The sequence below is a fragment of the Neopelma chrysocephalum genome, unplaced genomic scaffold, assembly GCF_003984885.1.
Source record: "Neopelma chrysocephalum unplaced genomic scaffold, ASM398488v2 Primary Assembly neopelma1_23, whole genome shotgun sequence".
Classification (NCBI taxonomy): Eukaryota; Metazoa; Chordata; class Aves; order Passeriformes; family Pipridae; genus Neopelma; species Neopelma chrysocephalum.
In genome coordinates this window covers 15,028,691-15,055,282 of record NW_020897691.1, presented here as the reverse complement: position 1 = coordinate 15,055,282, position 26,592 = coordinate 15,028,691, and the positions used below count along the sequence as shown (strand labels likewise).

At 41.0% G+C, this 26,592-nt stretch overlaps 1 protein-coding gene across 10 annotated transcripts in view; it reads right to left on the bottom strand.

Annotated features, from left to right (window-relative positions):
• Positions 1-26,592, bottom strand: part of SASH1 (SAM and SH3 domain containing 1) — a 546,410-nt gene that overhangs the window by 94,789 nt on the left and 425,029 nt on the right. For all 10 annotated transcript variants that reach the window (XM_027687743.1, XM_027687734.1, XM_027687760.1 and 7 more), the window contains exon 2: positions 2,436-2,564. In XM_027687743.1, coding sequence (XP_027543544.1) covers positions 2,436-2,564 — 129 coding nt within the window. The remainder of the gene's footprint in view (positions 1-2,435; positions 2,565-26,592) is intronic.

Below are 26,592 nucleotides of genomic sequence, written 5' to 3'. Positions count from 1 at the left end.
CAGAGGAGATGACTCTCTCTACCTTGATCCTGCAGCTACTCCTTGTATAACTGATTTTTTTAGTCTGTACAAGCTCTGGATCTTCTCAGTTGTTATACCGGAATCCCAAGAAGAAAGAAAGTAGCCTTAAGTAATTCACATCATCAGGTACAGCTGCTAGAGAAAGGAATCAAACCACTCCCTGCTGCTACTCAGTTCTGTCATCTGGGGAAGCAAAGGTAGAAGATACAATCACACAACCTCAGCTCTCAAATTTGTTTTAAAGGATTTCACCTGCTAAAGGAACTGCAGAATTGTGATCAGATCCCATTCTGGCTCTGCCACAGTGCTGCTGTAGAGGTACAAACTATACTCTGGTTATGAGTTTCTGTCTGTTATACAAGTCACCACCACAGCAAAACCATAAGTAAAAAAAAACAACCAAAAAACCCCCTTCAGTAACCTGTTCTTTGTGAGACAAGATTTGAAGGAAATATCTAAGTCTGTATGTAGAAACATACTATTCTGTTGGGAAACAAACTTAACAGTGAAAACCTGACAAAACAGACCAGAAAACTTTTTTTCTCTGCCACAGATGATCTTTAGGAATGGTACAAAAACTAACAAAGAATTTACAATGAAAAAAGCACAGCAATCAGCAATACATACCTATGCACATACCATAAATAGTGACACTTACTGATGTTACAGTAAAGTAAGGAAATTGTCCAAAAAGCAAAAACCCGTGATATATTCGTGATATGTCTTAAGAGGTTCCTTCTTAAACCTAAGAAAAATGAGGTATGAGATGACCTACATGTTTCAGCTGAAGTGAGAGTCCCCAGAGACTGAATGGGTGAAAAACCGACTAGTTGGGCTGGAAGAATAGTGTTTAATGTGCTGTACTTGGAGGCCAGTTACAAGCATAGTAGTGCAGGGACCTATTCTGTTAGATACCCAAGGAGAAAATAGAGGGCAGACCCATTTGAGGATGAAGCCTCCCTCAGGCTGCAGTCACAGAGTCACAGAATGGGTCAGGTTGGAAGGGACCACTGGGGGTCATCTCGTCCAACCTCCCTGCTCAAGCAAGGTCATCCTAGAACAAGTTACTTAGGATTGTATCCAAAATGGCTTTTGAGTATCTCCAGAGAAGGGGACACCACAACCTATTGGGGCAGCCTGCTCCAGTGCTCAGTAACTCCCACAGTAAAGAAGTTCTTCCTCACTCAATATGGTTACCATTCAGAAGGGCTTGGCAGGAACCTAAGAAAATTCAACTTGGACAAATGCCAAGTCCTGCTCCTGAGGAGGAGCAAGCCCATGCACCGGCACAGGCTTGAAACTGACTGGCTTGGCCAGCCTGCTCTGCAGAAAAGACCATGTGACAGTAGGCTTAACACAAGCCAGCAGTATGTCCAGGCAGCAATAACAGCCAGCAGCACTCCATACTGTGTCAATAGCAGCGTAGCCAGGAGATCACAGGAAGCAATTCTTCCCTGGCACACGGCAGGCCATTCTCATATCATCAACTCTGACACCGCAGTTTTGCATGCTAGGTGGGCATTAATAAACTTGAACAAGTCCAGGAAAGGGTTACAAAGGTGCTCTCAAGGACTTGAGCCCTTGCACTCCAAGAAGAGCTGAAAGATTCAGCTGTCAGAAAAGACAGTTTGAAGACTTACTGTCAGCCTGCTGGTACCTATGGGGAGGTTATCAAAAAGGTGCATGACACGAGAACAGGAGACAACAGACATAAACTGGCATAGGGAGTACCTCATAGAATATCAGGAAAAAATAAAAGTTCACTATGAAGACAGTGAAGCAGTATAACAGGCTGCTCAGAGAGGCTGCAAAGCCTCCATCATTGGAGGTCTTCAAACTCCATCAGATAAAGCCCTGAGCAACCTGGTTTGAATTCAATGTTTACACTGCTTTGAGCTGAAGGACAGATTACAGACCTCCTGATGTCCTTTCCCTCCTGAAGGGTTCTGTGATTCAATGTCTCCTGCTACAGGTTCCATAATGCATAATAAAGGAAAAGAGTTCACAAGATTGAGGCTGGTTACATTTGGGAGCCTGGAACCAGTATTTGCACCTTGGACTTCTGAGAGGCACTACTTTACAGTTTGTACAGTGCAACCGAAAAACAGCACACAGTTTCATTGTGCTCACACTGGGGGCATCCTGGAGCAATGACATGATGCTTTCGTCAGACACTACATTGCCTCTGAGAGTTGAGGTTTGCAAGCAAATGCGCACAGGTAAAAAGTACTCTAATTAAAGAAGAAATAAGAAGACTCCAAGGTTTAATTGACTTGGCTGAAACATTTGTGTTGATGAATGTAAGTGCATATAGTTATTTCCCTGGATAGAACTCAACAAGCTGAAATACTGATTCTTCATCTGGAGCATGAATGGTAATCATTTGTTAATAAAGTCATAACTTCTCTACATACCAAATCGAGGTCTTGGGAGACCCTCCGCTTGCGCAGCTCTTCCATCCTCTCACATACATCTGTGAAGCAGGTGTTATAGTAGTCTGCATACTGCTGTGCCAGATCATCAATATTTCCCAGTGATCCATCCTACAGTGGAGACAAAGAAAAAGAAAACAGGTTAATCAGTTTTAATTTAATTTAAAGGTAACAGCACAACTCTGAAGGAAACCCCCTCCCTGCAGCACATCCAGCACATAGTGCTCAGGTCATCCTCTCCATCCCTAGTCCAGAGCACACTAAACAAAAAACCAGTTGGGAACTGCAGTACCACAGTAGCTCCCTACAAAACAGGTGGGACCTTGTTAATTCCTACAGAGAGAGAAGGCAGGGACAGCAATGCAGAGCAGTGGAACAACATATCCTTAGGCACTATCTGCCTCAATTCCCTCCCACCAACATACACTCATATTTCACCTGGTTCTCCCAAGTAGCTGCCCACTCCTCCAGTAACCAGTCATTACATATGTTTCACTGACTCTATTTATTTGGGAGTAGTCCTGCTTTCCTTGACAATAACTTACAGCAACTAAAAATATTAAACTTCTTGCTTATAATCCAAATCAGCTAGACTGCAAACAATGTCACTCACAAAGACACTCTGCCAGTTGGTCTTTTAAGATATACTGGAGGTGGAAATATAGTTTGCTGAGTCTCAAATGTCTGCTTTGCAGGGCAGGATTGCTACACTGCTAATAAAATGGCTATAGCCAGAAATCTAATTGTAATAATCTCTTAATTACAGTCCAGATTTATACTTTTAAAGTGATGAATAAAGAAAAGAAGAAGAAAACAAAAAACAGGCTGGGTTTTAAGTGACATGAGAAATTCTTCTAAGCTTCAGATATGTATGCCATATCTGTGAGGTGAGGGGCTTGGCAGGCACAATATGCACACACTTAAAACAGGTCTAAAAGATGGGATGGAGTAATTTTGTTTTCCTATATGTCTAATTTATGAAAGCCTGTATGTTACTGTATACATTCTTTAAAAGGTAACAGTCTACACTTTATGCCTATTCTAAGAGAAGAACAATAATACATTGCAGAATGTTATTTCATTGCTGGTGTTAATAGATGCACATGTATAAATATAAAATTATGTCTCAATTATTAAGAGAAAACTAAGCAATAGAGAAATAATTTAAAAATAATTATGCTAATAATATACATAAATTGCAAGGTAGAGTTTTAGCATACGAGCTAGGAGGAACTTTTAATTAGTAACTACACCTTACTGAAGATGTTGCCATTTGGAAATAAGTATGTGGCCTCACCCTCAGGGTTTTAGAATATGTTGAAGAGGTAGATACGTTCTAATGAAGTATCACTTCCAGAGAATTGGAAAAACATACCAGTTTAAATCACAGTGAAAGCCTATCAAATTTCAGAGTCTGTGAAACTCACTTTCTATTTTTTTAAAGTGCAGAAAGTTTTGTAGAGCTCACATTGCCAAAATTCAGAACAGCTTGCGTTTTCTCAAAACTACTGTGTTCAGTACAGGTGGAAAACAACCTGCATGTCACATGGAGCAGCAGAAGCAAAATAACTATACTAAATATATATCTACACTTCTCTCCCCCCCTACATACCTATGTATTTTTTTACTGTCTTTCCTATCTGTCAACCTGCCAAAGATCTCACACAGGAGATGTTTCACACATTAAAAGATTGGGGTCCTTACACAAGTACACTTCTGAGATCTTCAGACTTTGGACAAACAAATTTCTATGCTTCTAAGCAAGTGTATAGTTTAAAAGGACAAAACAACAGCATCTTTAAGAATATGATAGCGCTACCCTGCCTTTCTACTGGAGCAGTAGTGCTACCTGCTCACAGCAGGCAGCAAGAATACGTCTTCCTCCAGCCACCGCCTTGCTATCCATCACTTCCCAACAAGAGAGAAGAAACTTGGACTCTCTGTCTGTACCACAAGTTCCATACATGTCCCTATGCAACTGCACACTCTTACAGTGGCTGTGGGCATGCTTACTCATCCCACATGCACTACGAGCTGCTTTCACAATGTTTGCACACTCAAAATGAATAACTAGGGCTGCACTGCTGGGGGAAAAAAATAAACACCAAACTGAAAAAGCAACCCCAAAACTTAACCTTCATTTGCTCACTTCTGTGGGCAATAAGAAAACCTGTATGACTTCCAAAGAGATCATGTGACATCTGAATCCCAGCCACTCCATCATAACAAACATTCCTCTCTAAGGCTTACAAAAATTCCTACTTTGGAGTACCTTCCCCAGCCAGAGTCTGTTTATTCCTTGATAAGCTTTATCAGTTAAGAGTACAGGAGGTGGAAATAGTAATGACAGAAGGGCACCACAGGAAAGCATAATTTTATTAGAACAATATGAAAGCTGCCTATTTACTATTCCATCTCCTTTCTCAGTTCTGGAAACCCTTAAATTTCATGAAGTAAACAGGCTCCAAAATGGGTGTAACTTGTGAAGTAAATTTATGACTCTGAAATTGAGTGAAATACTCCAAATCCAAACATATCAGGTGAACTTCTGCTAAAGTGAGAGCCAAGCAGAGCTAAGAATCACAGCACACTCCAGCGCTCCACCCCACACTTTCCCACAAATCGTCAGACACGTGGTCACACACCATTTGCAGGATACCAATGGCACTGCCAACAGATCAAACAAAGCTGAACAAGTGCTCATTTTTCACTTGTGTTGGTGTGCAGTTCACTGTGCTATTTTTAAAGGTAATCTCTAAAAGGCTTAAAGGCTTGCGACTGTCCCTGGAGCAAAATTAGCTCGATAGCAGCCCCCCAATTAAAGCCCGCAGAACGCGGGTGGCCCCACCGCCAGCGAGCACGTGGCTGCAAAGAAAGGCCTATTCACAAGTGACCCAGTCTGCCAGTGCTGCAGTGTCCAGAGAAGCATAGCTGCGGGCAGCAGCCTGCCTGACTGACTGACAGGAGCAATTGTTGGCAGTGCTCGGGACTTCCATCAGGGTTTATGCTCCAAATACAGCCCATGCCAGCTCTCTCGGGAAAGCTAGTCCTATGGGAAAACTTAATGTCCAATAAAGATGAAGGAACAGAACAAAATCCCAGGAGATCTTAGAGATGAGAACTAATACTCATCTAATCATACTAGTACTGAAACACATACTCATTGCAGCCCTGCCATGCACTTTTGCTGGGTTACCAGAGCGAGGGCAGCTACAGCTTTACGTGGTTGCCACTCTACAAATGCAGCATGCAACTCTCTAACCAGATGTGGACAGTTTTGGGGTTTGAAGCCTCTAGCCTTGAAAAATTGGAATAAAAATACAAACATTTGCATTTGCACCTCAACTCACCAGAAAGTTGTAGTGGAAGACGTCAATTGAATGATCTTGTCTATGGCCAAGAGCTACTGAGTTTATGCATATGGGCATACAGAAAGCATTGCTTTAGTCAAAAGAAACTGAGAAAGACAAATCAACCCAAGCCAAAGGCACCAAGTATTTCACAACCCGCAGCATCCATTCCTGTTCCATGTAAGTAAATAATGTCATAACAAAGGATTTTATACCTGATTTATATGACCTCATATTTCATCCCTACATATAGTTATCTCCAGTCTCCTCCTTTATTCTTCAAGTACTACTAAAAACATGGCAAGACTTAAAAAAAAGAAGACGTTTCATTTTTCTACTGCACTAATAATGGCCAAGAGAACCTACTTTAGGTACCATCAAAACACAAGTATAACTAATCAGAAGATGAACTTAGAGCTATGGCATTTTGTCTGTCTATTCATTAAACTGACCCCCAACTTCTCTAAATAATCTCTAAATAATCATTTGTATTTCTATTTTGGTTTTGAGTATTTAAAAAATATTCATACACAAAACATTAGCTTCAACTTAATAAGTCATTCATTCCTTTACAGAGAGAGTCAAAGGAATTGTTCTGAAATGTTTTATTAAAATCCCTAGAATTATTAATAAAACAGAAAAATAAAAGCATTCATAACTAACAATATTTTAGAAATATTTCTCTCTGATGCATAAAGAATAAGAGCCAGTGCTAATTTTCATAGGTTTAGACAAATGTGGACTGCCATTTTAGTTTCACAGGTAAGAAAAAGCACACAGTTATTTGGTACCAAAAATAATAAGCCAATGCAATTTATAACAAGCCTTCAGTTACATACCACTATGTCCCATTTTGACATAGATGGGTCAGATATTTGAAACAGCTTATGTGAGTAATGGAAAAGGACATAGCTTTTAAATTCGTTCTTACTGATACATCTGTAATTCAGTAGCCTCTGAAATGCTCTTAACTGCTTTAGGTCAGTAACATTTTTAAAACCAAGACCTCATAGTAAACTCTCATTTTGCCACAAATCTAACAGCTAAACAAAGTCCTAGCATGAAGAGTACTTTACACCAGTTGTGTTTATTCCCATACAAACTGCAATGTTCCAGCTATATAATCCCACAGATCTTCTCTGGTGGAAAAAAATGTGTAAGCAACATAAATTTTGAGCAGAAATACCATTCCCCAAACACTTTATTTGTAAAAAGTTACAACATTTTTCTCCCAAGACTTCACTACTGCCTGAGACCTTTCCATAAAATAGTTTGACAGCTGGGAAAGTAAACAACCCACTATTTATAAAGGGTTAAACATAAAATGAAGATTTAATAAAACATTCCAATGAAAACAGAAGTTATCTCAGATTTCTATTTTCAGTTGTCAAGTATGTTCCTAAATTTCCATCTTATATGCAAGCAACATTTTTTGGCATCATAAAACACAGAGCAAAATGATGAATTGCCCTGAAATTCCCAGAGAATTAGTTCTGATATGCATGTGAATACCAAAGGAATCCATTGGGATTCCTGTTAATGGAGTGACTACAAAGAAAAGTTGGAATGATTTGCACTTATTATAAAGTTAGGATTTATTGGTCACTGCACATCAGTTAGTTTAACGCCCCAGCAGAATCCTTTGTATTTGACATCTGAAAGTGTAAAAGGGGAAAATATTTTGTCAGAGAGCTCTGCTGGCTGTAAAATTAAGTAATAATACATTCATATTTTAATAATAGTAATAAAATAAAACCACTACTAGCTAAGGAGAAATAATAGACTTTCCTAAGTAACATATTTGCTAATATTTAGATTAGGCACTAGGACAGCATACATACTTTCTGCATAAATTTCCACGCAGAATAAGAGTTTTAGAAAAAGCTATCAAAAATACACTATTTTAGTTTGTACTTTTCTATGTCAGAATCTGAAAAATGTATTACAAAGCTGCATATTCCAGTATATCCTCCTTCTATTCCAGAAGATACTAGGAACCTCAGGAAAGAGGTGTTGATTGTTAGGTATATGTCCTCACTCTCACAGCCACTGGGTGAAATTCACATAACTGCATGACTCTCAAAAATGTAAAAAAGATGTGCACGCTCCAAGCCTGTTTGGTCAGAGAGGCAGATGAGTTTCCATCTGCAAATGGCAATGCAGATTACAGCACACAGTGCAACTATACAAGTTCAAAATTTAAAAACCAGCCTAGCTGTGGTCACACCACGTGCATAAACTGGGAGGTTAGGAACAGGTCAGAAAATGGAAGAAGGAAAATATGACTTTTTTTCCTATAAAAGTATAAATGAATGTGGAAAGGGCACTGGCGAAGGGAAGATGCTCTTTCACAATGCTCTGCAATCACACCCTGGCAAAGGCATGCTTTTGACTTTCACAGGCCAAGATAAGAAAAATCCATTTCCATGCCTGAAAAACAGGACTACTGTGTGGAGAGTCACTGTAAACATTTGCAGCTTATTTCTGGCAGTTAGATTTTAACAAGGATGCCTACCAAAATTTTGTGGAACATGACCTTGCATTTCAATAATACCTTTGGTTTAGAGAGCTCTAAGAAGTACATAAATGAAAGTCAGAATGTAGGCCAGAGCAAACAGGCTTGTTTGGGGAGGAGAGACGGGTAAGAGGGAAGAGGGACCAAAAAGTGGTGAAATGAGAACATCTGCTGAAGGAAAACATGCTTGTGCCTAATAAACACGCCGTTTTCGACAGGACTTCATCCATATAGCACACATACTTAAAGATGCTTAAAACTAAGCAGAACTAGTTTAGCTAGAAAGCAAGGGAGCTAGCAAGCTCAGATTTTCATGGGACAACTTTGACAAAGATACCAGCCTGTTTTGGATATTTTTACTTATGCAAGCTCATAAAAGCTTAAGGAACTTGTGCATCCCTCCCTAAGCAACTTTGGACTGGCAGCAGAACTCCCTGCTTTGCAAAATATACTAATACCTGAATTCAAGCTACAGTTGATTCATCTGAGAGAGAAACTGTATTCCAGGTTCCTCCACAGTTCTAAGGAGAGAGATTTAAATCAGATCCAAACCTTTTCAAAACAGAAGAGCATCCCCCTTTCTGGCTAGAGCTTGTGTCTCAATTTGCTACAGTAATACAGACTCGCAGCGAGGACAGGCATCTGTAGAAAAACCTGCAGAGCTTCATGATAATTGTATCTTACACATTTCTGATCCTCTTACCTGTCCCTTGCTAGCAATGTATTTCTGCTAGGAACAGTGCTGATGTTTTGCCTTCTGACACAGCTTCAAAATGGTTGCATTAAAAATGAACCCAAGAAGCTGCTACAGAAACACTCCCTTCTTTTCCTAGGGCTTGGAAAGGACAATCATCCATTCAGCAGAACTAACAATTCCACCATCCATGAAATGACAGGTTCAAAGTCTATCTTTACAGTCAGCAGGGTCAAAAATGTGAATGAGACAGAAATGCAAGGCCAGGCAGCCAGCGCTTGCCTTGATATTCAGGAGAAGGCATAAAATACTCAGTGTAGAAGTCATGACATTTTTATATTGAGAACAGCTATTTTGGAGGTTGCTGAAGGGTTGTCATGGTTCCCTTGACCTCTCTATAGCTGGACACTGTGAGAACAAAGAGAACATACAGATCAGACTGATTCAATAGAAGACTTTCCATTAATTTTTATGGCATCTGAGCGTTGAGTCATTAAACTATGAGGCTTTACAGACAGAGTTACAAAAATAGATCTAATAATACTGTGTCAAGCTCTCTGCAGCATGGTTAAAATCTTTATAGATTCTGTACAATAAGCAGAATGCCCAATGATATACTTTGATAATAAAGATTTTGCAGCAGTTATTTAAAATAACTGATACAACCCACTGAGTTCAGAGCACAGTCACTCCAGATCCAGAAAATTTATATTAAAACACAGACTTAAGTTTTTTTCCTAACATATATATTTGAAACCTTGCCCTACCTTTACATCAAAACAAACTCTTATCCTTTTCAAAATTCTGCAAATAAAGTGTTTTTTTCACCATCAGCACCACAGTCTTTCTCCCCCTCACTTTTCACAGTAAAGCCTCAAAGTCTTTGTCAAGAAAGTGTAACAAAGCATCTCTGGATGTGATTTACGCTTTTCACTCTGTAAACTGAAATAAATTTGAAAGCACACTACTGGGACTCCTCTCTCTGGCATGCAACCAAGGAAGTCCTCTATGAAAAAATACAAAAAACATATGCAAGCTAACAAAAAAGCTGCATCTATGCAAATGTACATTTCAACATACTTAAAAAGTAGGTATTTATCACAAGTAGAACCAGGTCTTGACAGACAAGAATACATGCAAATTTTATGAATAAAAGTTACTTCAAAGCACCCTTAATGTCCAGCTTCCTCAATAACAGTATATTATCTTCTATCCTGCTTTCCCTGAGGTGATATGCACTAAGCTCATCAAAACGTAACTCAAAACTCTTATCTGCTCTGATACCTCTAAGGCCACCACCACCCACTATGTTGGTCAGCAGTCAGGCACAAATTGTCATTGTCAGCTTGTAAAGCAGAATAAGTTAACAACGCCTTAAGCACCTGACATCACCTCTCATTAGTTTTGTCTCCCTTGCTATCACTGCCTCCTCATTTTGCACATTGTTTGGTGAGACTTTTCTCAAATTTAGTGGAAACATGTCTCTTCAGGTGCACCAGCTGCAGTGGGCTTCTATCCTGAGACTTGGAGCAGAAACAAATGGTAAACAAAAAAATAGCAAGAATTAAGAAATGTACATGTCTGATTAAAGCACCATTAAGGAGATGGAGATGAATTTCTTGTTTTAAATTCAGGAAGTTTAGTATATGTTACAGGTGTGGCTTCATGTTTGAGATAAGTTAGGGTCTAATGAAACAGATAGGCAAATGCCAAACATCTTAAGCAGATGATGAAACAAATCTTTATTTCAGTGAGTTGGCCATATCAACTGCAACAGTGAAGAAGGTCTCATTAAAGTTCTTTCCATTATATTTAGTAGTAATGCAGTACGACAAAAACAAATCTTCTGTGACATTTGGGACTACATAACTGAGGTGTGGGCAATCATTAAAATAGTAGCCTGAAAAAAATCAAACAGAAAACATGTAAAGAAAAAAAATATTTGGGTATTTAGAGGCAAAACAGACTACGTAGTCAACAGTATCTCAGGACAACTGTGCAAGCTCAGCAAGTCTGGTTTACATAATTTCCCAAGGTGTTAAAGTTGCTCAGAGAAAGCAAACTTTGGTCATGCCCCAGTTTTACTAACAAAAGTATTTTTCCAAGTGTCCATGGTAGGATAGAATGACCATCTTTAGCTTAAACTTTGCTATGCTTTTCACCTGGACAGTTTGGCACAATCAGGACATACCTTGCCCAGAAAAAGGAAAGTTCACTCAAGGAAACTTCTCATCCTTCTTTCTCTGTTCTCCCCGCCCTTTCCCTTGCTTCTCCAATGTATTATTGTATGCTCCTTTCCCCTTTATTTCTACTTCTCTGGGTTTGGGGTTTTTCCCCCTGTGGGAAATAAACAGGACAGTTTTATTACAAGCAGGGGTTTCTGTGGCTGCCTCCTGCCGGGGCACTTGGGAGCCACTTTGTTTGAAGGACTGGGGAACTATTTTGTGGTCGGGGACTGGGGGACTGCTTGTGGTTCTGATTGAAGTTGCTTATTGCTGCTGCCTACTTACTGCTACATACAGTTCTGCTTGAAGTTACCTATTCCTCTGCTTATAGTTCTGCCTACTTACTGTTCTGCTTGCTTACTGTTACAGTGCGAAGGCGAGCTGGGAAGAATGTAAGGTGGTGAGACCAGCCTGGGCTCACTGCCAGGGAACCATGCGGCCGGGGGCAGGGAAACAACCTGATAGGTGGATGAGGACAATCAATGGGCTGCGCCAGAAGGCAAAGATCGCCTTTTTAGGAAGAAAAGAGCGAGGCCTGGCATGGGAGGAGTGAGGGAGTGGTTATGCTAATCGAAGGGTCTTAAAAGGGCTCGTCCCTCCCATCCGGGTGTGCTCGAACTGGGTCGCGACTTCAGTGCACCCCGTGCGCTATTAATAAAGTTCTTTGTGTCACTTTATTTGGCCATCCCCGAAATTTTAATTAGAGATATTTCTCACACCCCCACCCTTTTTTAAAGCCAGGCCCGAGGTCTTGACAAATCCCTATGAACAGCAGTTTCCCCCAGCCCCTCAAAACCCAGCGGTACTGGTTTCAGGTATGCATCAGTGAAGGAGAAGAGCCCTCCATGCCTTCTCCTATTTCTCACCACCTCAGCAGCTGAATCCTGCATTGAACATTCCCCCCAGCTAAAATTACTGAAGAGCAGAGAAGAAAGCACGGCCTTCCCCCCCTCTGCAGGAAATCCAGCACTGGAAAAGCCCAGCAGGGCTGCAGTCACCTCAGATTTCTCATGGCTGGATGAGCCTATCACCTCATCTGCACTTACATGGCAAGAGCTATGGGGCAGCACTGCACCTTGCATCACCCAGCTCAGCAATGACCATCCCAGCATTTGGAAATGCTACTACACTGTTAGGAAGTTGGGTGTGACAGTAAACACAATTACTTTGTGTGCCATTTTAGAGGCTTACTTCCAAGAGACAGGCACTCTCCTGCTACACATGTGAAGGTTTCAGGAAGAGGAAATGGGAATCTTGGAATATCTGCCTTCACTTCAAAATCTGTTTTTACAAAGCGAGAAAAAATATTGCTCTGCACACCAAGGCAAGACAGGATCTCTCCACTGTTCTGGGAGTAGATATGGAAATCGGCAATCCTGGTTGTAGTGCCCAGCAGCACAAGGTACTGCGCACCCCAGAGACACAGCCCTTGATTTACTGCTGAAAGCTGCCAGCTGTGTAAAGCCAGAACACTGATGTTTAAACTGCTTTCTGAAACTCTGCTATTTTTCTGTTTCTTCCGGTAGCAATTCAGCAGCTTGCAGCCTGGAGGATACACCCAACACTTCTGCATACTCAGGGACTAACCTCGCCTTCACTCCTACCGCTTCCTGACAAGACGTCTTTTACCAGGAAAGGAAACAACTGTAATTGAGCATGGCAGCAATCCATGTTTCCCCATGTAATCTTACCAGCAGTAGAAATGGTTTCCTGTAGCTCCCGTAAGCAAGCTGTGTCGAGGCCCCCCCCTCACTGATAATGCCCATCCCACCTGCCTGTGCTATCCCTGCAAAACCTCACTTCTGCAGGGACCACGTGCCCTGCACTGGCAGAGAGGGGTGGCATCAATAAACTAGCTTAATTAGACATCCCACAGTCATAGAAATAATCTAAAACCAGAAAGACTGATTGCCCTGAAGAACTTCAGTGAAGCCTCAGCTTTTGACTCTTAACAGAGGTACGTTACTTAACACACTCTCAACCACTGTAGGTACCATACACGTGACCTAAATATAAAGCTGCTCATGCAAAACTTCATGGCGCCGGGCTCAGGTTTTTTATCGCCTTAACTAAGCTTCTTGAAGTCTCTTTAGAGAGTATTTTATTTAGGAGCAGTAAAGCACAGTTATCAGGGGGTTTCAGTTCATTTAATTAAGTTGAATACAATTACACTCTAGTGGGTCTTAAAAATGCAAGAATCTATTTAAATATTATTTAGATGCATATCTTTTAACTACCACAGATTGCACAGGGCTTCATGTTTATATCAATTAGGGATATCAACCCAGCAATAAGAACTCTATCTCTTGCCAGCTTATAATCCTTTCCACTCTGGGATTTTGTATTTTATTTACTCATATCCCTTTATCTGTGTATAGTGAAGATGGGCTTTTTGCTTTCCTGTGTGCTCATACTGCTTCATCATTGCCAAAGCACTTCCTAAGTAGACTAAATAGGCCTCTTACACACAAAAAAAAGGAGTATTTCTGCTTAGCAACAGAGCACATCCTACAGAGTCTGGGCTTAAATAATTTTGTGGTTGCCATATGACCCAGGTGTTTCAAGCATGTATTTTTCTGAAGGGGCAACACACACTGTATTACTTACAGGAGATCCCCAATATGCAGGATGCCATGTGCTTGTTTCAAGGAAGTGCTTAAGCCTGGGGCTGCTGTCAGTCCAATGGCTCTGCCCATTAATAAGAGACACGAGAACATTGGATGAAGCTGTATCAGAGGAAGTTCAGATAGAACATTAGGAAAGGGTTCTTCCCTGAGAGGGTGATCCATCACTGGAACAGGCTGGAATTGGTCACAGCACAAAGTCTGTCAGAGTTCAATGAGCATCTGGTCAATGCTTTTAGTCTTATGGTTTAGTTTTTTGTAGTCTTGTGAGGAGCAGGGAGTTGGACTCAAGTTGGGTCCCTTGCAACTTGAGATATTCTATGACTCTACGTTGCTTTCACTGGAGACTGAATGCAGCACTCAAGTGATGCACATCATAGTGTGGCACCCAGAGCTGAGATATGAAACCGTTTGAAAAGCCCCATATGGCTAATGAGATCATAAAAAGCAGAAGCTGGTAGAATCCCAGTGTCAACGAACCTCACAAAAAATTGTGTCTCTACAAAACCCAGTAGCTGGTTCTCACTGACCCAAGGCCCTGAACCACAGGTTGAAAGAAAACAACTGTAGATAAAGACACTTGGACTTGGATAGCAAGCTAAGCCCACACTTAAGCAACTTCTTTACACATAGCAACTTGAACATCAAAAGGAGAACAACTTGCTAACTAACCATTTGTCAGGACAGTTGTCATGCCAAAGAAAAACATCTCACCTAGTTGCAAAAGCAACAGTAACACGAGAAGAAAGTCTCAGATGGAAGGAGTTTCCTCACAGACTGCTCTCAGATAAAAGAAGAGACTGCAGTCTCAGGGAACACCACCCCATGAACCAAGCAAGAACAGCAGGACAACCTATGTACTAGGATACATCTGAAGCAACACAAAACCAGCAGCAAAAAAAGATGTTACCACTTTTCACAGTGTGTACCATCATTAGTTTCAAAACAAAGGATGTATAGTAAATATAGCTCCTTCATACATAAAGAATTAGAACTTTAAGGGAAACAGATTTTGCTGTATGATTCTCTCAAAGGGAAAGGAAAATCACATATTTTCAGATGTGGTGATCTCTTCAAAGCTCGAGAAGTACAACCAAAGACACAAAGGCTGGTTCAGAATGAGTTATATGTGAACAGGGAATCAGGGCATCAGATTGGCTCTAGGAAAATAGTAAATTGCACTCTAATCCCCAGCCTCTTTTAGCTAACCAGCCCTCTGCTACAAATCACCCATTCAAAGCATCTGCTGGCAATACCCAGATGCCATAGTTTTACATGACTCACATGCACATCAATGGTTACCCACCTACAGTCTGCGTTTATCTTTAAGTAAAAACAAAACAAGGTGCGATGAACTAGACAGAGAGGCTTACTTTGCTCTCTGATATCCCTACTCAGCACCCTAAATAAGCCCTATCATTTCTGGACTAGGCTTAAATCTCCATTATTTATTTCCTGTGTGCTCCCTGCCATCCACACCATTCAGCCACCTCCTCAGGGCCTCCACAAAGCCAGCCTGCATGCTGACCCTCCCCTGCCAAGGTCCTGGTGCGTGCTTCAGCCATTTCCTGCCATGAAGGCGACAATTCTTCCTTTCACATGATCTTTCTAAATCCCTCTTCCGAGCAGTTGCAAGTTACCCTTCTCAGCTGGGACTCTTTTCACTTTTCTGGCCACAGAAATACAATTCTGGATACTGAGTCACTGCACCTCCATTCCCTGTCATCCTCTGTTTCCGTTTTATATGAGAGGTATTTTTCTAAGAGAGGCATGAATCTGGAGAAAAAAACCCTAATTGTTCTATTTTAATTTTTTTTTTTTAACTGCTCAACCCCCTACAGCAACAGATCTGCCTAAGAAAGGCAGAAGGGTCAGGGAGGAGCTAATACACCTTTTCATCCCCTTTTCCTCTCTCTTTCATGGTAGTTTATAAAATAGCTATCTGTAAGTGTTTTGCAGTAGTTGTTCTTAGGTTTGGCAGATATAAAATGAAGATTTGTACAATCTTTTGTATTCTAAGTACACTTGAGACAAGGATTAAAACACACAAGTAACTTGTCAAAGATTACTTGAAGAAAGTGCCATTCCATCAGAGAGAAAAAGCAGCACGGAGAACATCCACATCTTTTTTCCCCCTCCTACTTTTGGTAATTTGGAACTCAGACTCTACACTGACCAAACCCAGTGAGACTCATCATGACTAGGATAACAAGGATATGCAGAGGCATCCCTTTCCCTTCTCATTTATGCATATCGACACACCATATGTTGTATGAAGCTATTCTTCATTATCATCACGCCAATATTTTGATGAGGTCCTTGACCTTATGTTCTCTGTTAACTTCCTGAGTTTAGACAGCTATCATGCAGAGCTTAAGTTTTACAAAGTTTATACATCTGCACGTAAATATTCACTCCCTGACACAAAATCTTAACAATACATTGCTGGGTTTGGGCTGAGAGAGTAACAATACACCTCATTGAGCCAAAACATCCCAGTATACCCTCAATTTGGCACACATCAGAACATGGCACCACAGTGGAGAGGGATTGCACAGGATTAGACTCCCCTTCCTGCCTCATTCTAAAACACTCAGGAAAAAGGTAGGTGTAATTAAATAGGTAAACAGAATTTTTAAGAACTGACAATCTTTTTGCACTACCTACAACTGAGCAGTCTCCAGTGATGAAACAAGAAATAAAACAGACCTTTCCTCCAAAACTCTCAAAACAATGAATGGGACAAACCATCACAAAATATAATGAAAAATAGGCATCTTTCAATTTTTATTTGCACAGTGCACAGAAAGCAAGGTGGAAAGTTCCACACACAAGCAGGAAAAATGACAGAGAAACTTAGATAATTAAGAAAAGACATCGTGATTTTGCTATCTTCCTCTTTCCTCTATAAGGAAAACATAACCTCAGAGAAACCTTAGAGAAGGATGGTATGTAAAAAAACCAAAGAAAAATGTCCAAAGAATTTGCCATGTACAAAGATTCAAAACATGCTCTGTCAGCAGGAAATCTGCCTCTACTCAGCCCTTTTTCTCCAGTGAAATGAAAACAGGTAGACCTAAGGAAACACATCCAGTGGGGGAAGAGAGAGAGGCCTGCTATTGCAGCTACACCCGTGCTCCAGCTGTGCAGGGACATCAGCACCTGCGCACCTTCCCTATGGTACCTGGAGCTGCCTCTGCTGTCAATATTTTTCAGGGCATATGAGCAGCCTGCACAAATTGCAAATGACCTCAGGGAAAGCAGGAACACAAACAGCTTCAATAGAGGAGATCCCCCACTGTCTTTGCTGTGCTGAAAAAACACACATTTATATGCCAGCAAAAAGTAAATACCTGTTCTGAGCCCAATTAGCCCTCAGCCTGACACAAAGCATCATGTAAATCCAATGAAAAACAGGTCAGAAACTGGCCAACGTGGCTTACTGCCACAGGCACTAGCATCCCTGCTCTACTGCCCATCAACTGCTGTATTTCTTGGTATCCCTGATGCGACAGTTGTCTGTGAGCTTTTGATTGCTTGCTTGACTTTCAGAAGAAAAATTTCCTCACCTTACCAGGTTTTTTGTTCTGAAATATAGTATCTTTACTAGCCCTCTGATAAAATGTTGCATGGGGAAATCTGTTCTCCCTAGCCTTTATATAAAACATGACATATTCCCACACACACTCTGAAGCATTGTGTTTTTAAAGTGTAAACATATGGTCATCTTGAAGATGGAAACTTGAAGAGAGGAACCATGACTGACATACAACGTGCAGTCTGTCCCCACCTTTTCCTGTTTTACAATGGTTATTTATGAATTCTAAAGTGGGAAAGCTACCTAATAATGGAGTGGAAATCACAACCTGCAAGTTGTGGCGTGTATTATGTATGAATACAAACATGCTTATGTATAAAACAATATTTTCCTTATTTTCATTCTCAGAGATTATAAACTGCAGTTTAAATGCAAAGCATGTCATCAGCTTTCAGAGCTACCGCACTAATTTGACCAACAACTGAAAGCTCCAAACCTCAAAAGTATTAAAAAATTATTCTGTATAACTCAAAGCTATGTTAAGTCTACGCAGTGATATTGATAACAATATGAAACATGTCTAACATGGATGATGAAAAGAGATGACCCTCAATTTAGCAATAAAAAAGTATTTTCAATTTGCCCTCCATTGCTAGGATTGCACTAGAAATCCCTTTTGGCTGAGTTGCAATATGCAGGAAGCTCTTGCTGGAAGACCACAAGCACAGAATACAAAGAAAAGGAAAGTGTTTCAGAACTGTAACAGATACAGATAAACAGAGATAATAAACAGGAAGAACACAAACACTGAAATATCCCCCCAGTTCTAAGTGCATAAAACACACAGATTCTTCAGCAATTACATATAATTTCTAAAGGTATCTATTATGACTGATAAGTTATTATCCTGGCAAGCAAAATACCTTAAAAGCCTGAAATGCCGTTTTTTCTAAAGTGCAATTTAAGGCACTGCAATCAGCTCTAGCACGTATTTTCATCTGAGCTCCAGCTGTGGGTGTGCGCTCACTGAAAGAACTTCTAACACTGCCACCATGGTGCAATGAGCTCTCATGTTTCCTCCACTGAGTCAGACTGGGGTTACAGTCAAGCAAGAGAGCAGGTTCCACAGAGCAAGGTCAACCTGGTGCTGGCATTGAAAGGACCAGGAGGCTCAACGCTTCTGAACTTTTGAAGGAGTGACAAAAGATGCATTTTCCTTTCTTCTTAAAAGCATACAGGCCACACACTGCTCCACTATAAATAAACTTTGTGCCTTAGGCTCCTGAAGTTTTTATGTAAACAGTGCAGAAGGTAGACCCTTTACCTTTTGTTCCTCTCTTCATCTTTTGTTTTCATCATATCTATCAGCACTGCACAAAGCATCTTCAGTTGCAGGTGAGAGGGTTAGGAGCATCTCACAATCAAGAGATGGCTCACATACTCTCAATTTAATATTTTAACAAGCATGCTACTGTTTCCACTACCATCTACTGACTCTTGTCATGCTTGCTGCAAAGCTTTCAAAGTATTGCTTTTATTATTATACTAAACAGTTACCTAATCTCCTTTATTCTCACACTCCCCCACAAAAAGAATATACTGAAGGTAGAGAACACTGCAAGATAAAATATTAGTAGGCAGTTACCAAAGAGCAAGAATCACTGTATATCATCATAAATACAGTGACAATAATGAAACATAAAAGGATGTATTTATATTCTTGATAATTGTATTACCATGTTGGTATGCTTCAATATGTGTGTTTAGCTATGCACATAAAAACAACCATATTTTTTCCATCTGGAGGCCTGATAGTGCAAACTGATCTCAAGAGTGTATCCCCATGTCCGTGCAGGGCCACAAGGAAGACAAATCAGCAAAATCTAATGGGTCTGTAGCAGAGGAGATCTGCAATGGCGCTCCAACCAGATCACACTCAGATTGCGATATGGATATTAGAAACCAGTTCTCCAATTTACTGCATGACTTTACATAAAAAAGCCTGAAAGTGTGATTTATAAATCATTGTTGCCTTATATTCTTAAGCTTGACTATTCAATTTTCTAGTTACACCTTGCTTAAAACCGTTTTCCAGATAGGTTATACAATCCCCATTCTCAATTTCAAACTCTTCATAGGAAGTGTGCCTCTAAAACTAGTATGTGGCTCAAAAATGCTTATCCAGCTGTCATTAAAACTTAAACCATTAAGTATTTCATTATACTAATCTTAGTTCAAACAAAATCCACACATTATAACTCTGTGCTTCAAAACACGGCAGTAGACAGGAAAGGTCTGCCATTACCATAGGCCAGGAAAAATGTTTCCCTCACCTCAAGAAGATCAAAGCAGACCCAGTGTGCCCACACTTGACCCACACCACAGCTACTGCACTGCGGTGGGAGCAGCTCCTTTTGTTTTTAAAGTAGTTATTTTCAGTAATGGAAATCTGTGTTGTGAACACTCGTGTCCAAACTGTGTTGGAATTTTTTTCTGCCAATGGAACATTGAAGTCTTTTGATGTCAGGGAGAAGTAAAAGCCCTTCATATCTCTTTACCTAATCACACAACATGTGCCTACATACATTTTAATTGAGAACATGCTTTTATAGTAGAAACTTAATTGTTACAGACTTGCACATATTAAACCCAGTTCCTTCTTTTTGTTCATTTTCTCATGAAAAACCTGGAATCCAGATCCTTGCAAAGGCACCTCACCATTCCCAGAGTCACAACCACGTTCCTCCTCCTCTCCCACCAACAGTGGCATCAGACAAAGAGGCAGGTTCATTAGTCATCAGCTGCATCAAGCAATTACAAAGAGGAAAATTGTTAGCAGCACTTTATGTTAAAACAGGTATTGCAACAAATCACTTTGCTAGGTCATTACAAATTCCTATTCATCCTGTGTTACTGAACCTCTTAAAGTCTGAGCACGACATGTTCTCTACAACCATTAATATTGTGACAACAGGGCAAGTGGAAAAGGAGAAAGTCTGTTCTGCTGCATGAAGGAAAAGCTACAACCATAGATTACAGATGACAATTGGGTAACCTGGAAAGGTGCAGAAAGCAGGGCTGAGTGCACCAGCACTGAGCACCCTCTCCTCCACAACCTCTGGAAAGAAAAAAATCCTGAAGGAGCAGAGCCCCGAGCCAAAGCTGGAGCAGTTCAATCTGGGTCTGGAAGAAGAGATTCTGACTCAAATCCCCCTGCCCCAGGGACTGCCTGCTCCCTCCATTCCACCTCGAGCAGTGACCCTGCTCTGCTGTGCCCTGGTCCCTCCACTCAGCTCTCAGGGCTTAAATGCTCTGCTCCTGTTTGCACTGAACATTGTGAAATAAGCATTAATTTCATGGATTTCTAGACAGCATCAGAATAAGTTAATCATTATCTAGTTCTGTAAAATGTCATTTGCTCTGAGATACACTAAACATCAGAGTTTTTCACCTGACTATAGAAAATGGTAAGCAACATGTGTAGCTTAATACATTGCATTCCATGTAGTAAAAGTCCTTTAAGTACTCATGTGCAACACCACTTCATTTTCCACACCATTTTTCACATTTTCTTTCTGTTTAGAGACTGTCATTTTTTCATATCCACAAAAGAAAGGAGGCATCATTACAGGTAAATTCTTTCAATGCAGTATTCCACTGCTCCTAAAAACAGAGAGAGTGTGGTTGATTAACTTTCAAAAGGTTAAAACAGTATGAAGAAAAAGAGTATTTCCAAGCAAACCAGCAAGAGAAAGAATTTGCTTTCAAGAAAGAATGAAGAAGGCACCAGAACCAAAAACTCTTATCATTCTTGACTGTGTAGGATCTTGCGGCGACTAAACTGTCTAACGGAGACATCTGTTTTATGTGCCCTGACGTGCAAGAAAAAGCCTAGACCAAAGGTTATCTCTATGAGCTGTCTTTCTTCATAAAAGGATTACCATTGCTAGGCATAACATTGCACGGAAAGGGAAAGGAGATGCAACAGGTTAAGTTTTATTATAAAATTGAATCTAACACCTAAACTGACAGCCACTCTCTGTTTTGATTTCTTTATTCGAAAGCAAAATATACTCCATGGTTTTATAAAATAGAAAAAACAATATCTGACAGTTTGAAAGCAGAGTCCAGGCCTTCTGGGTTTATCCTTACTGTAGCAACTGGAATATGCTTACAAACATACTCCAAAGTAGAAGTTGGAAAAAAAATGTTTTGCATTGGAATGTCCCGAAGTGCTTTTTGAGCTAATTACACAGTGCTGCAGCCACTTTTCTGACATGTCATCAATAAAAATCAGAAAAAAACCAAGTATATTTCATTTTCAAAAGCACATTCTACCTGGAGCAGCTACTCGATTGCCTGTGCTTTTCCAAAGAGCCATGCTGAGTACCCATGGCTTCAGCTGGAGTGGCCTCTCTGTGCCAAGCAGACATCAGAGAAAGAGTCACCCAGCAAGACACTGGGAGAGGAATAGAGTAGAGAGATTTCCACAGGTCACAGCGACCTAATAATGGTTTAAGAAAGAGCAATCCTGGAAGAAATCTTAGGCTGGTGTGAGCTGCCACAACTCCTACAACTGCTTTTATCAGTTGGGGATCTACTTCCCTGATCTCTTTAGATATCCAGGCTCCCTGGCTTAATATCAAGTTCCTCCTCCCAAACTATGTTAGCCAGTATAAAATTACATGTTATCCAGTAGCATTATAAGCTGGCGTCTTTCTTTCAGTTTGTTTCTTTATTACTTTGATAAGAAATTCAAATAGTCACTGAAACACTGAAAGCAAGATAGATTATATATCTAAATAGCAGGGCTCCAGTACAAAGCCAAGTGAGCTTTATTGTCCTCAAAATACTCTGTTCTCTTTAGCTAACAGCAGATGGTGGGAAAACACTGGTTTTCTCTTAGCATAACTGCAAAATATTATCAAAAAGAAATAATTTTCTTTTTGTTTCAGCTGTTCTAATTGATTCAGTTGTTTGAAACAAGAAACTATCACTTTGAAATAAAAAACTGGAATGACTTCTAATTTCATAGCATCTCTTTCAAGTTCTGCTCTATCTTTGACATCTTGGCCATTGAAGACAAAAGCTCCCTAATAAGCATCCCAAAAAAAAGATGCTTCCTTCAGTGAAATTCCTGCTCTATTAAAACTGATCACAGTTTTGTCAGTGATTGCATTAATGTCAGGATTTGACCCAGATATTTCCTCCTCTGTGAGAAGGAAGAACTTCCCATAAACAAGAGAGGCCTTGGAGTGTCTTTCCAGTACTAAGGTCAATAGCCCATATTTTGAAAGCACATCTTTAAAAGAATAAAGTTCATGATTTTCACTTCATGTTACGATTTGATCACAGATCTGATCACAAAAACCTTCAGACTCTTAACAACAAAGAGTTTGCTATCACCACATCAATACATGATTCTAGGACAAAATATCCCTTTTTATGGGGTTGAGTTTTTGGTGATGCAGAGAATTTCTATATTACTACTCACAATTCACCTCTTTCTAAACCCTTAATATGCTTCCACTATCCACTGTTGCTTTGAATCACTGAAAATTATAATTATCCAATACATTTCAACATGTGCTTGCTACAGACTAAGCAAAAGCTTTTAGGTATAGTTTTGTTATCTAATGAGCTCCATTAACAGCACAAATAGCCTTGAGGTACCTATATCACAGCTGCACCTATGGAATATCACATTAGAAAAGCGCAAAAGGGAAAAGCCACATTTACTTCAGCAAGATCATATACAGCTGCAAGTACACTCAGTATTTGTCAAGTGTAAAGAGTTATTATGTGACTTCAAAGTCCATAAAATATGCTGCTTACAAGCAGCACTTGACAGCTATTTGCTTCCCCTCAGGACCTGGGATCTGCCATCACAGGTTCCTGCTTATGAGGTCCTATTTTAAGGAACCTAATTAAAAATATACAAAGAATGAAATATATTTATCCACTGAGTGAGAGGGGCTCAACTGGTATTTTAAGTAACTTTAGTAGTGAATATCAGCTGGGCTGATATCCATGGCCTCTTCTCCTAATCCAGCACCTAGGGCAGACACCACCACAGACACCAGCACGGTCCACAAGCCTTTCAGCAAGACCAGCGGGAGGAAGGCGACAACTTCCCCACTGCTCTAACTACTCAGCATGAGGAGGGCAGAATCAGGCATTTCATCACTTTTATGAAGAACATCTTTTTCACCGTAAGGACAGCAAAATGGTGGAACAGGCTGCACAGAGAGGCTGTGCAGTTTCAGTCCCCGGAGGTTTTTCAAGACACAACTGGATAAAGCCCCAAGCAACCTCACTGGGCCTCAGAGCTCTGCCTGCTTCAGCTCGAGGACAGGCTAGATGCTGCCTGAGGTCCTTTCTAATCTGCATCATCCTACAATCATGGCTTAAGAATGCAATTTTCTCTTTCATTTAATCAACAAACTTTTGATGATCACCTTTCTTCATTTCATTCTAGTTTTCCCTCCCAAGATCATGGAATCACAGAATGATTTGTGTTGGAAGGAACTTTAAAGATCACCTAGTTCCAACCCCTCTGCCGTGGGCAGGGACACCTTTCACTAGACCAGGTTGCTCAGAGCCCTCCATCCAATCTGGTCTTGAAGACTTCCAGGGATGGGGCATCCACAGCTGCTTTGGGCAACTTGTGTCAGTGCCTAAGCACTCCCATAGTAAAGAATTTCTTCCTAATACCTAATCTAAATCTACTCTCTGCCAGTTTAAAGCTATTCCCCTGTGTCCTGTCACTACATGCCGTTGTAAAAAGTCTCTCTCCACCTTTCCTGTAGGCTCCGTGCAGGGACTGAAAGGCTGCAATTAGGTCACCCCAAAGCATTCTCTTCTGCAGACTGAACCATGCCAATTCTTTTAGCCTTTTTTCACAGGAGAGGTGTTTCATCCATCCAGCTATCTTGGGCTCGCTCGAACAGGTCGGTGTCCTTCCTGTGCTGAGGACCTCAGAGCTGGATGCAGTACTCCAGATGGTGTCTCACAAGAGCAGATCTTGTCTGCCTCTCTCCCCCTGCTAATACACTCCTTTGGTAGCATTCAAGCTGTTGCAGGACCAACCTAGCCAACCTATCACTACACCTACTTCTTCACTCATAGAGCCATTCCCAGTGAATGTCTACTTTTGTGCTCCCCAGACAGTTTGGATCATGAACTGCTATAAATCCCAGGAATTTAAGATCCATACTCTCACATAATTGACAATGCAAAAGAAGTAAGCCAGCTATACAGGTCTCTGATGAGGCCTCGTGGACCACAACCAACCATCTACAGACTTCCAGTTGGAAGGCACAAGTTTAGTTTACTGCTTCCCTTTTTCAGCCCAGGCTTGAAAGGGACTAAGTACCACAAAGATGAGCAGTGAAAATGGCACTGGAGCTACCTCTTCCTTGCCTTCAAACAAGGACAGAGCACCAAAGAAGTTTATATTCAGTTCATATTAAGACCTTATTTTACAGCTCCAAAGACCAGAAACTCTTTAAAAACCTAAATCTGAAGAAAGTTGACAACCTGCAGCAAGAAGAGCTTCTGTCTTCCCTCTAATAAGTTATTTTATGAGACCTAATGCAAGGGTGTCTTTCCATATTTTTAATTGTGTTGCAACATAAAACACCAACGAAAAAAGAGAGAATAGTGTTGGGTGATGTTTGCAACTGATATAAACCAGCAACTTCACAGTCACAAGATGATGTCTTTCTGTAAAACCGACCAACTCTAAGACAAATGACTTCAGCATAGTTTTATAAGAAGATAAATAAAAATTAAATAGCTGTTTTCTCAGGAAGCAAACTAGCCTGTATAGCCAAAAGAAACCTATTCAAATTATTAGTTGTGTGAGAATCAGATCTTTTTCTGTGCTGAGCTTCAGCATGCTAGGCTGTTGGTCTGGCCTCCTCAAACACTCCTTCCCGGGCATCCAATAGCACTTTGCTCTTACTAAATGCAGTTCTGAAACCTGCCAGAAAAAGAGAGAAAGAGACTGTTCATAAAGTACCAACTGTGTGCTCCCTACAAACTGGCAGAACTGACTCTGCTTGCATTCTTAGATTAAAATCATTAACAGTGAAAAAGTGTATGCAGTTGGGTGCTATTAAATGGAGAATTTCTATGAAGAAAAGGAATGAGGCAGGTTTTTTAATCTGACTTTGAATATTAACTATAAAGTCCATGTGGTAAAAAGAAATGCAGTATAAAATGCTAATTAAATTCTTGGTTCAATTCTATAACACTTCTGAATTAGATCCTATGGGTTTACCATTCATTACGATCCACAGCAGTTTTCCAAAAAGTATTTCTCATAATATTCTTGAATGTCTGCTAGTTAAATGTTAACAACAGAACATAACGTGCATCAAGCCTATTCATTTGCTTTTAAAATGAATAAACAGGCACTCCACTGTTGATTATCACATTCCTGTATCCCTGGAAAGCCGCCAGCTCCAGTACGTATATAAGATTAGTATTTGTTTTTCTGCCGAGTGGCAGTCCTCTGCGGTAATTATTATCTTGCACCTAAAGTAAATAATATTCTCTCGCTGCAAGTAGAAATAAAGGATTGACTCTTCCTGTATTTTTACTGTTTGCCATCCAGTCCGTCCTGTCGGTACGCTACGTGCCCATTAAACGTAGTTCCTTGAGCCCTCGTTACTGGGGCCATCTCTTTTGTCTGTAACCAGTGAATTACGAGGATTAGTCCCCTCCTCAGAAGATCACCGGCGCAGAAACTCCGCGGGCCGTAACCGAGCAACTCGCCTCTAAAAAACTACCGGGACTAAGAGCTCCAAAGCCGGCGCCCAGGAATGCCGCGGGACCCCGGGCAGCGCTGCGGGATGGGCGGCCGTGCCCGGGGGACTCGCGGGAGTGCCCCCCACGCGTGAGACTTCCCCCCGAAACACGTGCGTGGGATGCAAAGGCTGCAGCGACACCGCCTTCAGTCCAAACTGCACTGAATCCGGCAGCTCGCCGGAGCAACCCGGGACAATGCGCCCATTGATCCGGCTGAACCGGCGCTCCCGGGTGTGTCCCCGCCGGTGGGCAGCCCCTGCCCGGGCCCCGCTCCTCGGCGATGCTCGGAGCGGCCGATCCGCCCCTTCTAGCACGACAGCCCTGACAGCTCTACTCCAGCACGGCGATGGTCACCGACGCAACACTTGGCTTTAGCCGT